Source organism: Delphinus delphis, chromosome 1 (assembly GCF_949987515.2).
Source record: "Delphinus delphis chromosome 1, mDelDel1.2, whole genome shotgun sequence".
Classification (NCBI taxonomy): Eukaryota; Metazoa; Chordata; class Mammalia; order Artiodactyla; family Delphinidae; genus Delphinus; species Delphinus delphis.
The window spans coordinates 165,875,880-165,889,423 of record NC_082683.1 but is presented as its reverse complement, the minus strand read 5'-3'; the positions used below and the strand labels follow the sequence as shown (position 1 = coordinate 165,889,423).

General features: G+C 50.8%; 1 protein-coding gene across 1 annotated transcript; it reads left to right on the top strand.

Moving 5' to 3' along the window:
- The first annotated feature begins 967 nt into the window (after window positions 1-967).
- Window positions 968-13,258, top strand: C1H1orf115 (chromosome 1 C1orf115 homolog). Its single transcript, XM_059998127.1, has 2 exons — window positions 968-1,507; window positions 10,774-13,258. The coding sequence occupies exons 1-2, from the start codon at window positions 968-970 to the stop codon at window positions 10,891-10,893; spliced, it is 660 nt and encodes a 219-aa protein (XP_059854110.1). The 3' UTR covers window positions 10,894-13,258.
- Window positions 13,259-13,544: the final 286 nt, after the last annotated feature.

Below are 13,544 nucleotides of genomic sequence, written 5' to 3'. Positions count from 1 at the left end.
CACATAAGAAAGGACGGCATCCCAAACAGACTGAGATTCACAGTGACCTGAGAATGCATATATACCAGACTGATATTCTCTTTTTTCCCCCCGAGTGATATTCTTGAAAATCGTGATTTTAATGATTACTTCGTATATCATATGCTTGCACCAGAATTTCACCTGCCCATCCCCATTGGTTTCCTTCAACTTTTCGCTGAAGTCAGACTGTGATTAACACCGTGGACACACTGTTCTGTGTTTCTGAATGTTTTCTTAACATAGGCACCTAGAAAGGTATGGCCGTTTTTCAGAACTCTTGATAAATATTTGCTGATTGCCTTTGCAAAAGCCTGTCTCCAGTTTGCGACTCATGAATATTGTATTATAACCATCCTCTCACCATACCCTCACCAGCATTGAGTATAATCTTTTTCAAAAGATTAGTTTATTTATGTATTTATTTTTGGCTGCGTTGAGTCTTTGTTGCTGGGCGTGGGCTTTCTCTAGTTGAGAGGAGTCGGGGCTGCTCTTTCTTGCTGTGCGCGGGCTTCTCATTGCAGTGGCTTCACTTGCTGTGGAGCACGGGCTCTAGGCACGCGGGCTTTGTAGTTGTGGCTCCCGGGCTCAGTAGTTGTGGCTCGTGGGCTCTAGAGGGCAGGCTCAGAAGCTGTGGCCCAGGGACTTAGTTGCTCTGCAGCATGTGGGATCTTCCTGGACCAGGGCTCAAACCCGTGTCCCTTGCACTGGCAGGCGGATTCTTAACCACTGCGCCACCAGGGAAGTCTGAGTATAATCTTTATTACTGTCATCTTTTTCATCACCATCATCATCATCTCTCATCATCTCTGCCAGCTTGCACGTGTGCAAAGGAAGTCTCACTATTTGGGGTTCACTTATTTCGTTGCAAGTGTGGTTGAACGTGCTTTGCGTGTTCATTGTGCATTGAGCTTTGGAGCATCCCTCACCCCTTTGGCCAGAGGATGGGATGCTGGCGGCTGGGCCCGACCACCAGAAAGCCAGGCCTGGGTGGAGCCGCCGCCATCCTAGAGCCAGAGGGCGCTGCGATCCCAAGTTTCCCATCCACCTCTCCCCCAGCCCCCCCGCCCCGTCCGGACTGGGCCGGGCTGGGCCGGGCTGGGCAAGGGCGGGCGGCGGGGGTGGAGGCGCAGGCTGGGCGCAAAGGTTGGTGTCTTCGTGCACCGACCTCAGCCGGAGGGCCCGCGGCACCATGACGGTGGGAGCCAGGCTCCGAAGCAAGGCGGCGAGCAGTCTCCCGCGCTGCAGGCCCCTCGCCCGGGGGCGAGGGCGGACGGAGGGGGACGAGGAGGCGGCTGCTATCCTGGAGCATCTGGAGAGCGGGGCCGAGGCGGCGGAGAGCGGGGCGAGCGAGCAGCGCCCGGGGACCCGGGGCGCGCGGAGGGTGCACCTCGCGGTCGTCCCCGAGCGCTACGAGCCGCTGGAGGAGACGGCGCCGGGCGAGAAGCCCAAGAAGAGGTACCGGCAGAAGCTGAAGAAGTACGGCAAGGTAGGCATCCCACCGCCGCCACTGTCCCTTGGAGGTCGGGGAGCGCGGGGCGCCCGCCCTAGAGCTGGAGTCGGCTCCCCACCGTCTGACGGTCTCAGCCTCTCTGCGCTGCCCTGCACCCCCTCGGCCTCCCACGAGCACCCCCTTCCCGGCATTCACTCCTGGAGCCCCGAGACTGCTCACTCTGTGAACTGGGCAGTAAGGGGAAAGTGAGCTGCGGGGAGTGATAGAAATTAAATCAGAGGTTTCCCTGCGCACCGCTCCACGGCTATCCCGATGCTGGCGGGTGGGTAACTTTCCCAAGGGTTCGCTTACCCAGGTGGTTCTTGTCCTAGGTGTGTCTTCCCACTCCCTTGTGTAGTTGGTAGGACGGGAATCAGTGCCCCTATTTTAAAAGTGGGAATACTGAGGGATTAGCGTGGTTAGGTGACTTGTAGAAGGTGACCCAGTTGGAAAGCAGGGAGGTACAGCCCAGTTTGTCTGTTTTCCCGCAGACAAACTAGTAGGATATCCTACTAGCTGAGAATTGTTTGGGTTATGTCTCCCAATATTCTCAAGGTGATTTCCAGGGCCTGGGAGCTCAACACTCCGTAAGTATTCACTTGTGGGGTGGGTGGGAGAGAGAGAGGTAATATGAATATGGGACAAAATGGCAGTTCCCTCCCTAGAGATCAAAGCCCCAAAGCAGTTCCCAGGTGCTTTGGCCTGGAAACGCTTGAAGCTACTGCTGCCTCTGATCCCTGGGATTGGACAAGGCCACCCAGAAGATAATCACAAAACTCATTCTATCCTGGCCAAAGGGCAGGGGCCCCATCTGATATATCATCCAGTCCTCCGGTGACCTCTTATCATACCTGAAACCGACCGCCACACCTAGAAACTTAGCTTTATCATCTTCTTTAAAGGTATGTCAGCAGCTTTGGGAACAGGAAACAAGCAGGCAGTGGTATAGTATATTAATAAAAACTATAAAGTTGGGACTTTCAGGCTTAGAGTCATGCTAGGACGAATTATCCTTCTTCCTGGTCCCAGCTGATCACAAAAAAAAAAGCCATCGGGCTTCCCTGGTGGCGCAGTGGTTGAGAGTCCGCCTGCCGATGCAGGGGACACGGGTTCGTGCCCCGATCCTGGAAGATCCCACATGCTGCGGAGCGGCTGGGCCCGTGAGCCATGGCCACTGAGTCTGTGCGTCCGGAGCCTGTGCTCCACAGCGGGAGAGGCCGCAGCAGGGAGAGGCCCTTGTACCGCAAAAAAAAAAAGCCATCATTTGCCTCTCAGTTGGTGAACTGATAATGTGGAAATCTCAGCTCAGAGGCTGGCTGAGCTGAAGATGCTTTGAAGGTTCTCACTGTGTGCCAGGCATTGTGTTGAGCACTAGAGATACAAAAATGGATAGGATGCAGTCCTGCCCTAGAGGAGGCCACAGCCTCCCGGGCAGACGCTGCCATATGGGGCACCACCATGGAGCTGCATGGGAAGAGCCTCAGCAGTTAATCTTCAGGGATGAGGTTGTAAAGTCAGAGAAGTTTTCAAATCAATGGTGACATGGAAACTGGGCACAGAAGGATGAGTCAAGGTTTCACAGGTTAATGATGAGGTACTAGTTCACATCCACTAGCATAGCTATTATTAGGGAAAAAGAAAACAGAAAATAGCAAGTGTTGGTGAGGATGTGGAAAATCGGAATTCTTGTGCATTGCTGGTGGAAGTGTAAAATGGGGTAGCTGCCGTGGAAAACAATTTGGCCGTTCCTCAAAAAATTAAACACAGGACTACCATATGATCCGGCAATTCCACTCCTAGGTACATACCCAAAAGAATTGAAAATAGATACTCAAACAAATATATATGTACATGTTCACAGCAGCATTATTCACAATAGCCAAAGAGTGGCAACCACCCAAATGTCCATCAGTTGATAAATGGATAAACATGTGGTTCATACACACAATGGAATACTATTCAGCCGTGAAAAGGAAGGAAGTACACGGCAGACACACAAGGTCACATATCGCATCTATGATTCCATTTATGTGAAATATCCAGAATAGATAAATCCAGAGATACAGAAGGCAGATGGGTGGTTGCCAGGGACTGAAGGGAAAGAGAAATGCAGGGCGACTGTTTAATGCGTGTGGGTTTGCCTTTGGGGATGATGAAAATATTTTGGAAGTAGGTAGAAGTGGTGCTTGCATAGCATTGTGAACGTGCTCAATGCCGTTGAGTTACTCACTCGACACTGGTTAATTTTTATATTATGTGAATTTCACCTCACCTGAAAAAAAAAGAATTTCACCAGGTAAAGAAGGGGTGGCATCCAAGGCGGAGGGCGGAGGGCAGAGTGCTAGCAGAGATGAGACAGGTGAGAGCTCTGGAGTGAGTGTTACATGCTAGTTGAATAGACCAGGAGGCCAGGTGGGGGGGACGCTGTCATGTTGGAGTTGGATGTGCCCTTTCTGCCCTTCAACTTCCATTTTCTTGATGGCGACCAGGAGGGTCGACATCTAAGCTCCAATATGGAGGAAGCGGATGGTCCATCCTTCTTTGTTGAAAATCCATGAGAATAGCCACGTCTCCGCTAGAAATGTGGGGAGATGACTTTCCCTGCTTTGGTCACCAGGTGAAACTTTATTGCACTTGGGCCATTGGAATAAGGAATGACCTGCAAATAGCTCAATCCTTCAAAGAAGGGTGAATAAAGGTCCTTTTTATCTGTTAACCGCTCAAGTCCTTCACCCAAGTCCCTTCCTGCTTCTATTTAAAGAAAGGTGTTCGGCTTTTGTGAACTGTCCTAGGATAGGTTCCCCTTCCCCTGCTGCCCCTTGGCCCCAAGCAGGGTCGACCCAATGCTGTGCTGGGTCCAGTCTCTGGCAGGAACCTCTGGGCTCGAAAGGCTGGGTGCCTGGGACTCTTGGCAGTCAGTGGCCCCAGTTGATTTTTTTTTTTTTTTTTTTTTTGTGGTACGCGGGCCTCTCCCGTTGTGGAGCACAGGCTCCGGACGCGCAGGCTCAGTGGCCATGGCTCACGGGCCCAGCCGCTCCACGGCATGTGGGATCTTCCCGGACCGGGGCACGAATCCATGTCCCCTGCATCGGCAGGCGGGCTCTCAACCACTGCGCCACCAGGGAAGCCCTAGCTTTTTTTTTTTCCCCCAGTTGATTTTTAAGTAATGATGTGAGTGTTCAGATGGGCAGGAGTTGCTGGGAGAGTGCTGTTTTCTGGGTGCAGGGAAGGGGAAAGGCTGTGGGTTTGCTGTGCTCTTACAGGCTGCCAGGTGCTCTGTTGCACATACGATGCACAATTACCCTGAATCTTCTCAACGACCTTAGAAAGCCATGGACTCCCGTTATGCAGTGAAGGAAGCTGGAGTTTCAGGAAGTTAAGCTCTTTGTTGAAGGCCACACAGCTGGAGAGCAGAGCTGGGAGTCAGGAGTCTCCCCTGGTCCCCGCCTGCTCAAAAGCAGTTAGGGTGGAGGGAGAAGGGGGGTGAGGGAACCAAACCCCAAACTTAGCTTCAAATAGGAGGTCGCCTTTCCCAGGCACCTCTGAGAGCCACAAGGAGAAGCGCAGATAAGGAAAGTTATTAAATTTTATTAATCGGGCAGCTAGGAGGGGGTTGGAGAAGGGAAACACAGGGTGTGGAATAACCTTGACCTCAAGAGGAAGAAAAATGTCCCATGTCTAAGTAAGGGGTTAGGACAGGGGCCCTGGAGCCAGACTGCCAGGCGCCAGCTGTGCTCAGCCTCCTACTGTTTGTGTGACCTTGAGCTCTGCTCTCCTCTCTGCCTCGGTTTCCTCATCTGTCACATGGGTTAATACTAGGGCTGTGGTAAGGAGCAAATGAGTGTAGTCCATGTACAGGTCTTGGAACGCACCTGGCATATGGCGAGGGTCCTGTCGTTGTTGGCTGTTATCTAAGGGGATGGAGGAGAGGTCGCATATGACTGACTGTTCTCTGATCAGTTTTTAATGAGCTCTAACTCAGAAAAAAATCAACTTCTGTAGCTGACAGCCCATCTCAGCTTTGTGCCTGGGTCCTGACCAAATTTCACAAGGGAAGACTTGATTTTTATACTTGGGGGAAAGGGATCTTTGTTGAGAGCTGATTCCCTTTTGGAAACTGGGGGTGGGGACAGGGAATCCTCGACATCTTTGGGGTTACCCGGGAACCCCCAGAAAAGCCTCACTCCCTGTATTAGTTTGCCTGTAACAGATTACCACAAATATCGTGATTTAAGGCAACGCAAATTTATTCTACAGTTCTGGAGGCTAAAAGTCGTCTTCCCTGAGCTACAGTCAACAGGCTGGTTCCTTCTGGAGGCTCCAGAGGAAAACCTTTTCTTTGCTCTTTTCAGCTTCCAGAGGTCCCCACCTCCACGTTCAGGGCCAGTGGCACAGCATCTGCAAGTCTCTTTCTCTCTGTCTCTCTGCTTCTGGCACCACATTGCCTTCTCACCAACTCTTCCTGCTTCCCTTCTGTAAGGGTGGTCGTCTTTATTTGGACCTTTATAAAGATATAAGAATCCTTATATGGGCTTTCCTGGTGGCGCAGTGGTTGAGAGTCCGCCTGCCGATGCAGGGGACACGGGTTCGTGCCCCGGTCCGGGAAGATCCCACATGCCGCGGAGCAACTGGGCCCGTGAGCCATGGCCGCTGAGCCTGCACGTCCGGAGCCTGTGCCCCGCAACGGGAGAGGCCACAACAGTAAGAGGCCCGTGTACCGCAAAAAAAAAGAATCCTTATAATGATTGGGACCCCTGGATAATCCATGGTAGTCTCCCCAATTCAAGATCCTTCATTAACTCACATCCACAAAGTCCCTTTTGCCATATGAGGTTACATATTCACAGATTCTGGGGATTAGGACATGGGCATCTTGAGGGGAGGGCATTATTCAACCTACCACACTGTCCCGTGATCCCCCAGGCCCCTCCGCCCCTCTGAGAGATGATATGGGTTGAAACTCTACTCAGATCAAAAGATTTCAGAATCTGCTCCCTCCAATGACACTGAAATGGTCGATGCTATTTTACATTTCTTTGCATCACATTTCTCAAATCTGTGTTTTGACTGTGTTCTAGCTAATGAGCTATTTCAGTAACGTTTTTTTCTCATTTGCAAAGATGAAGTGACAAGCAGTTTTTTAAAATAGCAGGCTGAGGGAAATGGATGTACAAATACCCAAAATGTCAAGTTTAACACAGGCCATCCATGATTCTAGGGGCTTGGCTTATAAAGGATGCTCTGGACTGTTAATACTTGCTCCAGGAGGACAGTTTTTGTCGTTGTTGTTATTTCTAACAGGTACGTAAAATTCTCCCACGGAATCTTATTACACATTTATAGAGATGTTTCTCTTAGCAGCATCACTGCCTCCCTGCTCCCAACACACACCCTAGTGTCTCATTGGGAAGTTGACGAGGCAGTGTCCTGGGAATCAGTGTCTAAAGAGGCCATCAGAGTGACCTTCCTCTCCCGGAACTCCTCCTTTGGCCTGAGAACAACCAAAGGAAACACCAGGCCCTTTCTGGATGCTGGGCATACAGTACTGAGCACGACCTCCTTCTGTTATTCTGAGGTCTCTGAAAGCTGACGGAAGCCAGACATCATAGGAAAGTGCAGTCTTAAGAAACTTTCCTGAACAGATAACAAAATATCTTAGATTTCAAAATTACCACCACAAACGTAAATTACTGTAGAATAAAAAGAGGCAAAGGTTATTTTCCAATAAAGATAGCTGACCTTGGGGGGCCAGTCCTACTGCCTGCATTTGGTGCCAGGCACCATTCTAAGGGCTTTCCTTGCGTAAACCTTTTTAAGCCTCTTCACCCAATGAGGTGGTTACTAAATACGCCCATTTTATAGGTGAGGAAACTGAGGCCAATGAGAATTAAATGAGCAATTGGGCTGGAATTTAAGCCCAGGCCGCAAGCAATCAATTGCAAGGTTACATACTGCCTTCCTTAAAGAAGGGAAGTGTATGTGGGGAGGAAGGACACAGGCCCTGAGGTGAGATTTCTTTGGGATTGAACTTCAGCCCTGCCTCTTACCAGCTGTATAATCACGGATAAATTTAACTCCTTCGTGCATCCTTCTTGTTGAAGCCTGATAGCCAAAGGCCTCTAGGAATGCACTAGTAGCCAGTCCAAGTTAGATCTGTCTGTTTGTTGCAGCAAGGAAGAGTGTGTGCCAGAGGGATCTTGAGGCCTCAGAAAGTAGAGCCCTCAAGTAGAGAACTGAATATTTGAGTCTGCGCCGAAGATATAAATATGGGATTTATCAGCATACAGGGAATTCTTAAAGCCATTGGAAATGGATGAGACCAACTGTGGAGAGATTCTAGCCCCAAATATTTTTTTAAATAAAAAGTAAAGAACAGTACTGAACAGCTCCAACATTTTAAAGTTTGGTAGAAGGGAAAGAAAGCTGAGCAGGGTCATAAAAAAGAGTGAAATAATGCCATTTGCAGCAACATGAATGGACCTAGAGATTATCACACTAAGTGAAGTAAGTCAGACAAAGACAAATATCACATAATGCCACTTAAATGTGGAATCTAAAAAAAGATACAGATGAACTTAATTACAAAACAGAAATAAACTCACAGGCATAGAAAACAAACTTACCAAAGGGGAAAGGGAGGGGGGAGGGATAAATTAGGAATTTGAGATTAACAGATATACACCACTGTTTATAAAATAAGCAACAAGGGGCTTTCCTGGTGGCGCAGTGGTTGAGAATCTGCCTGCTAATGCAGGGGACATGGGTTCGAGCCCTGGTCTGGGAAGATCCCACATGCCACGGAGCAACTAGGCCCGAGAGCCACAACTACAGAGCCTGCTCGTCTGGAGCCTGTGCTCCGCAACAAGAGAGGCCGCGACAGTGAGACGCCCACGTACCGTGATGAAGAGTGGCCCCCGCTCGCCACAACTAGAGAAAGCCCTCACACAGAAACGAAGACCCAACACAGCAAAAATAAATAAATTAATAAATTAATAAACTCCTACCCCCAACATCTTCTTTAAAAAAAAAAATAAAAAAAAATAAACAACAAGGACCTACCGTATAGCACAGGGAACTGTATTCAATATCTTGTAATAACCTATAATGGAAAAGAATCTGAAAAAGAATATATACATGTATGTATATGTATATGAATAACTGAATCGTTTTGCTGGACACCTGAACCACTGTAAATCAACTATATTTCAATTAAAAATTATTTTAAAACATGAAAGCTGAGGAGGGGCTTCATGTGAGGTAAGGGAAAACCAAGAGAATATGGAGTCAAAGAGGCCAAATGAGTGTTTCATGAAGTTTTTCCAAAGCTGTTGAGAGTCAGGGGGAAGACAGAAAAATGCTCACTGGCTCAGGCAGCATGGCGGCGGCAGATGGCCAGGACCCAGCAGTCCTGGATGGTCAGGGGAGAGGAAGCGGGAATAAGAAGGAGGAAGTGGAAGCTGTGTGTGCAGATGGCGCTTTCCACTGGCTTGCCGAGAAGGAGCGCAGAGACCCAGGCAGGACCTAGAGAGGGGTATGGAGTCAGGGGGACAGCGGAGCATATCTGTAAGCTGATAGGAATGATGCAATGGGGAGGAAGAGGATGGTGAGATTGGAGAAGGGAAAGCTGGGGGCAAGGTGAGAGAGGGTACCAACAGCAAGTGTCAAGGGAGTGGCCTTGGGGGAAGAAGGCCATTTTTTCTACTGGGACACCGGCAAGGTGGGAGGAGAAGCTGGGGCAGGTGTAGACAGCGGTAGAGGATGAACGGGTTCCCTAATGACTTCCGAGTCAGTGAGAGATGAAGTGGGATCATCTAATGAGGGTATGGACACTGTGTATGTTTCTCTGTGTGCATTGGGGGCAGAGAGGCTTGTGGAGAAAGGAAAAGGTAAGAAATAATATCTGGGAGAGAGGGACAGTCAGCCTGCTGGACTGACAGACTAGGCTGGCCATGCAGTGTTGGAAGTCAAAGGCAGGTTTGTGATTGTGATCAGGGATTTTTTTTTTTTTTTTTTTTTTTTGCGGTACGCGGGCCTCTCACTGTTGTGGCCTCTCCCGTTGCGGAGCACAGGCTCCGGATGCGCAGGCCCAGCGGCCATGGCTCACGGGCCCAGCCGCTCCGCGGCATGTGGGATCTTCCCGGACCGGGGCACGAACCCGTGTCCCCTGCATCGGCAGGCGGACTCCCAACCACTGTGCCACCAGGGAAGCCCCGTGATCAGGGATTTTAAGTGGTTATTGGAGTTGGAAAAATCGAGGGTGTAGAGACAAGATGTGTGATGATGTTCAGGTCACCTACATGGCTGTTGTCACAGAGAAGGATGACGGAAGTTGGGGGTGGAGAGAGAAAAGGGGAGGGGCAGCAGCACAGTGTTAGTCGGTGGTGGTGGTCTTCATTTTTCTGTTGCGATTCCACTTGAATCCCTTGGATGCCCTCAGTCTAGCACCAGGCCTTGAAGAGAAGGAGGAGGGAGAGTGGATACCAAGAAAGAAAGGCCCAGTCTTTACCCTCAAGGAGTGTAGAATTGTATTGGGAACCAAGACTTCCGTGGATGCAGCAACGACAGAGCAGTAGGAGATTTTAAAGACACAAATGTGGGTCAGAAAGGGGTGTGCCCTGGAGGCAGAGGGAGGACTGGGTGGGCTTTCAGATCAGGTGAATGATGGAAAACTCTCGACCCAGCCTTCAGCAGAGCCAGTAACTTAGCTGGAACAGAAGAGAATGGGCTTTGGTTTAAAAAAATACAACAAAACTGGTTTGGTTTTAAAAGTAGCAGCTTCGGGCTTCCCTGGTGGCGCAGCGGTTGAGAGTCCGCCTGCCGATGCAGGGGACGCGGGTTCGTGCCCCGGTCCGGGAAGATCCCACATGCCGCAGAGCGGCTGGGCCCGTGAGCCATGGCCGCTGGGCCTGCGCGTCCGGAGCCTGTGCTCCGCAACGGGAGAGGCCACAACAGTGAGAGGCCCGCGTACCGCAAAAAAAAAAGGTAGCAGCTTCACTGCTGTTTCCAAGAAGATCTCTGAATGATCTGGAAACACGCGGGGCTGGAAAGCCCTTTTCAAGGTGCCGATGTCTGTGCTGAGCCCCCGAGTGTTCGTATGATGGGGTTGGGTGTGGGACACCAGAGAGCTGAGAAAATGCTAGCTGGCTCATTTGCCCTGGGAAAATGAGGCGAAATGATTCTTTATGTGTGGCACCATTGTGCATGGAAGATTACAAAGTTGCCTCGCCTAACCCTTTGCTTTTCTCTTCTGTTCCTAAAAATAGAACGTTGGGAAGGTTATCACCAAAGGATGCCGCTACATCGTGGTCGGCCTGCAGGGATTCGCTGCTGCCTACTCCGCCCCGTTCGGAGTGGCCACCAGTGTGGTGTCGTTTGTCCGCTAGTGGGAGCTGCCTGGGCAGACTGGAAACCTCTGTTCCGGGAACAGTGCGAATCCGGGAGCATCTCAGACTTGAACTCACAAAATACTCGGAAGAAAGAAAACGTCTTGGTTGAACTGGATGAGTGTTTCCGATGAGTCATCCCCCTCCAACTGCTGAGCTCTCCACACGTCTGGGACACGGGTGGCCCTGGTGGACAATCCCGCAGAGAATTAGGCTGAGATCAGGCTTGGGATTAGGGTTAGTTCGCTAAAACCGGAGCTGCCCGTGAAGGGGGCAGGGGCTGGTGTGGAGACAAACACTTGACAGAAGTCCGCGCTCTGGGTGGGTAGCAGAGTGGTGATTAGGGACACGGATGGGGGATTTGCATCTGGAGTGAGCTGATTTGCTCAATTCTAGAAAGCGCACAGGCTGACAGGACTCCCAGCCCTTAGCTGCTTCGGTTCTGAGGACACCCAAGGAACTGTTTGTTCCTGAAGTCATCCCCCCATCTCCTTCCTGTACCCCTTTGCCACAAGGAGTTTTAATTACAGGCTTGAGAAGAAGGAAGGAAGAAAAACCTCTTTGAAGGCTACGATGCTTTGAAAACTGTGTTGACGATGTGTCATGACTGTTTCAAGTAGATGAAGGCTTGTCACTTTCACCTTCTCTGACATGAATGTGGAGGTGGTGATGAGGGTGGTAGGATCTGCAAGTTCAGGTGCAGGTTGTTTGAGGGAGAGAGCACTCCTGAGGGCTGCCGGGCCCAGTCCAGCCCAGTCCAGACCAGCCACATGGAGCTGGCCAGACTCTCCGGCAGGCAGATGGCTGGCCTCCTGACTCAGCTGCCTGGGGTACCATCAGCCCCCTCGTCCTCGACATCAAGCCGACGAAGGGTGCTCTCTCTGGGGAGAGAGGGAGGTGCTATACCTGGAAATGAAAGTGTATTATTTAGAGAAGGAACCAGAAGGTAGGAGACAGGTACGAAGGAAGCAGAAGAAGGATGCTGGACGAGAGAAGCGGAAGCACAGGTGCCAGGTCTGCGTTATCAGCGCTGGAAAATCTTAAGCTCTGGGCGGGGTCCGGGGGAGGCTGGGTGACCAGAGACACCGTGCTGGTGCTTCCAGACCCTCTGAGGCCTGTGAGCTCACATTGGCTGCCTTTGGAGCAGCCTTTCCTCTTCCGTGCTGCCCAGTTTGACGTCATCTCAGCTGGATTCAAAGTTAGGGCGGGCGAGGGTCCCGGGCCTGGAGGGTGACCCGTGGACTGCCACTGGACCATCGGACAGGGGGGTGCCCTCTGCCAGCCTCCACGATAGGCCCCTGTCCTGACCTGGTTTCCAGAATGTCCCGAAGTCCAAAATAGTTATTACGGACCAGTCTGCAGGATTGGTGGCAACACCTGCTTGTTGCCCTGTGAAGTTTCCCGGGGCAGGGAAATGAGGGCTCAGTGCTCGTGCTTCACCCGTCAAACCCAACCAGGTGGCACCGGAAAGTGGAGAAGGTTGGAAGACAGACAGATGGACAGGAGGAGGAACGAGTGGAGGAGAGCGTTGTAGCCGGGAAGCTAGATTGTGCTTCACGTTCTGGAGGTTCGTGTTGAAGATGAACTTGGACCCAATTCCTGCATCATTAATATCGGTGAGGAAAAGAGAAAACAAATGGTCTTGTTTTAGCTCAAATGATGAGAGTTGATGGTGGAACATTTTCACACATGTACGATAATTAGAGCGTGCCTGGCCACGCTGGGAGTCAGGGAAGAGAGGCGACATCCGTGGAAGAAAAAGCAAAGCATCGTCTGGGGGGAAAGAGAGTCAGGCCTGCACGACCTGCTGGTCACAGGAAAGGCAGACGGGAAGAAGGAGCCTGTGTGGGTTTGAGGACGCCTGCCCGGTGGCCCAGTGCTGCTGGCGTGCCCCCAGAGAAGCCCGTGGAGTCTCCCAGGGGATGTAGAAGTGTGACCTGGGAGGGACGAGAGCGGCTGAAGCCTGTCCAAGGGAGAATCGCCCCCACTTACCCCCAAATTAGATACATTATAAGGCCAAGCACATTTGTCCCTCAACGTTTTAGAATTCTGGTTAAGAATTAATCCAGAAATTTCAAAAGTCAAAACCTTGCAGGGATGGTCCTGGGAGCCAGATTCGTGTGCACAGAAGATGAACTGCTGTAAACTGTCACTCAGCTGAGTTGTCATTTCCCCCGAGACAAGGCGCCCATGCTGCAGATTACCTTTTCGCCTTTTCTTTCTCTTTAGTTTTTAAAAAAATATATCAGCATCCACACCCTACTAAAAATTGAGTTTTAGAACCTTCCCTTTACACGATTGACCAAGAGGCTTCTTTTGTATGCTTTTCTTCCATATCCTGTGAATAAAAGCCCCAATTTGTCTAGTTTCTGTGCGTGAAGTTTTTCACCCCTTCATGCAGTGGGGGACACCTCCCTGGGGCCCGCAGCACGAGCCCAATGCTGCTCCCCAAGACCAAGGGGAGTGACAGGGGCCCTGACTCACTGGGGACTCTGCTTGGGTGTTAAAGGGGGACTGTTCCCCAGAGAACGGGTGTCAGTGTGCAGGATCCTCAGTTCATGCATTTGTCAATAACGAATATTTCCAGAACCTCTGATTTGGATCTAGAGAGTCTAGGGTGTGGCCAGGAAGCTGCATTTTCCACAAGCAGC

Coding starts and splice junctions, on each gene's coding strand:
- C1H1orf115 (XM_059998127.1), top strand. CDS start 968: ATGCTGGCGGCTGGGCCCGACCACCAGAAAGCCAGGCCTGGGTGGAGC. Junction 1,508..10,773: donor AGCTGAAGAAGTACGGCAAG/GTAGGCATCCCA, acceptor TCCTAAAAATAG/AACGTTGGGAAGGTTATCAC.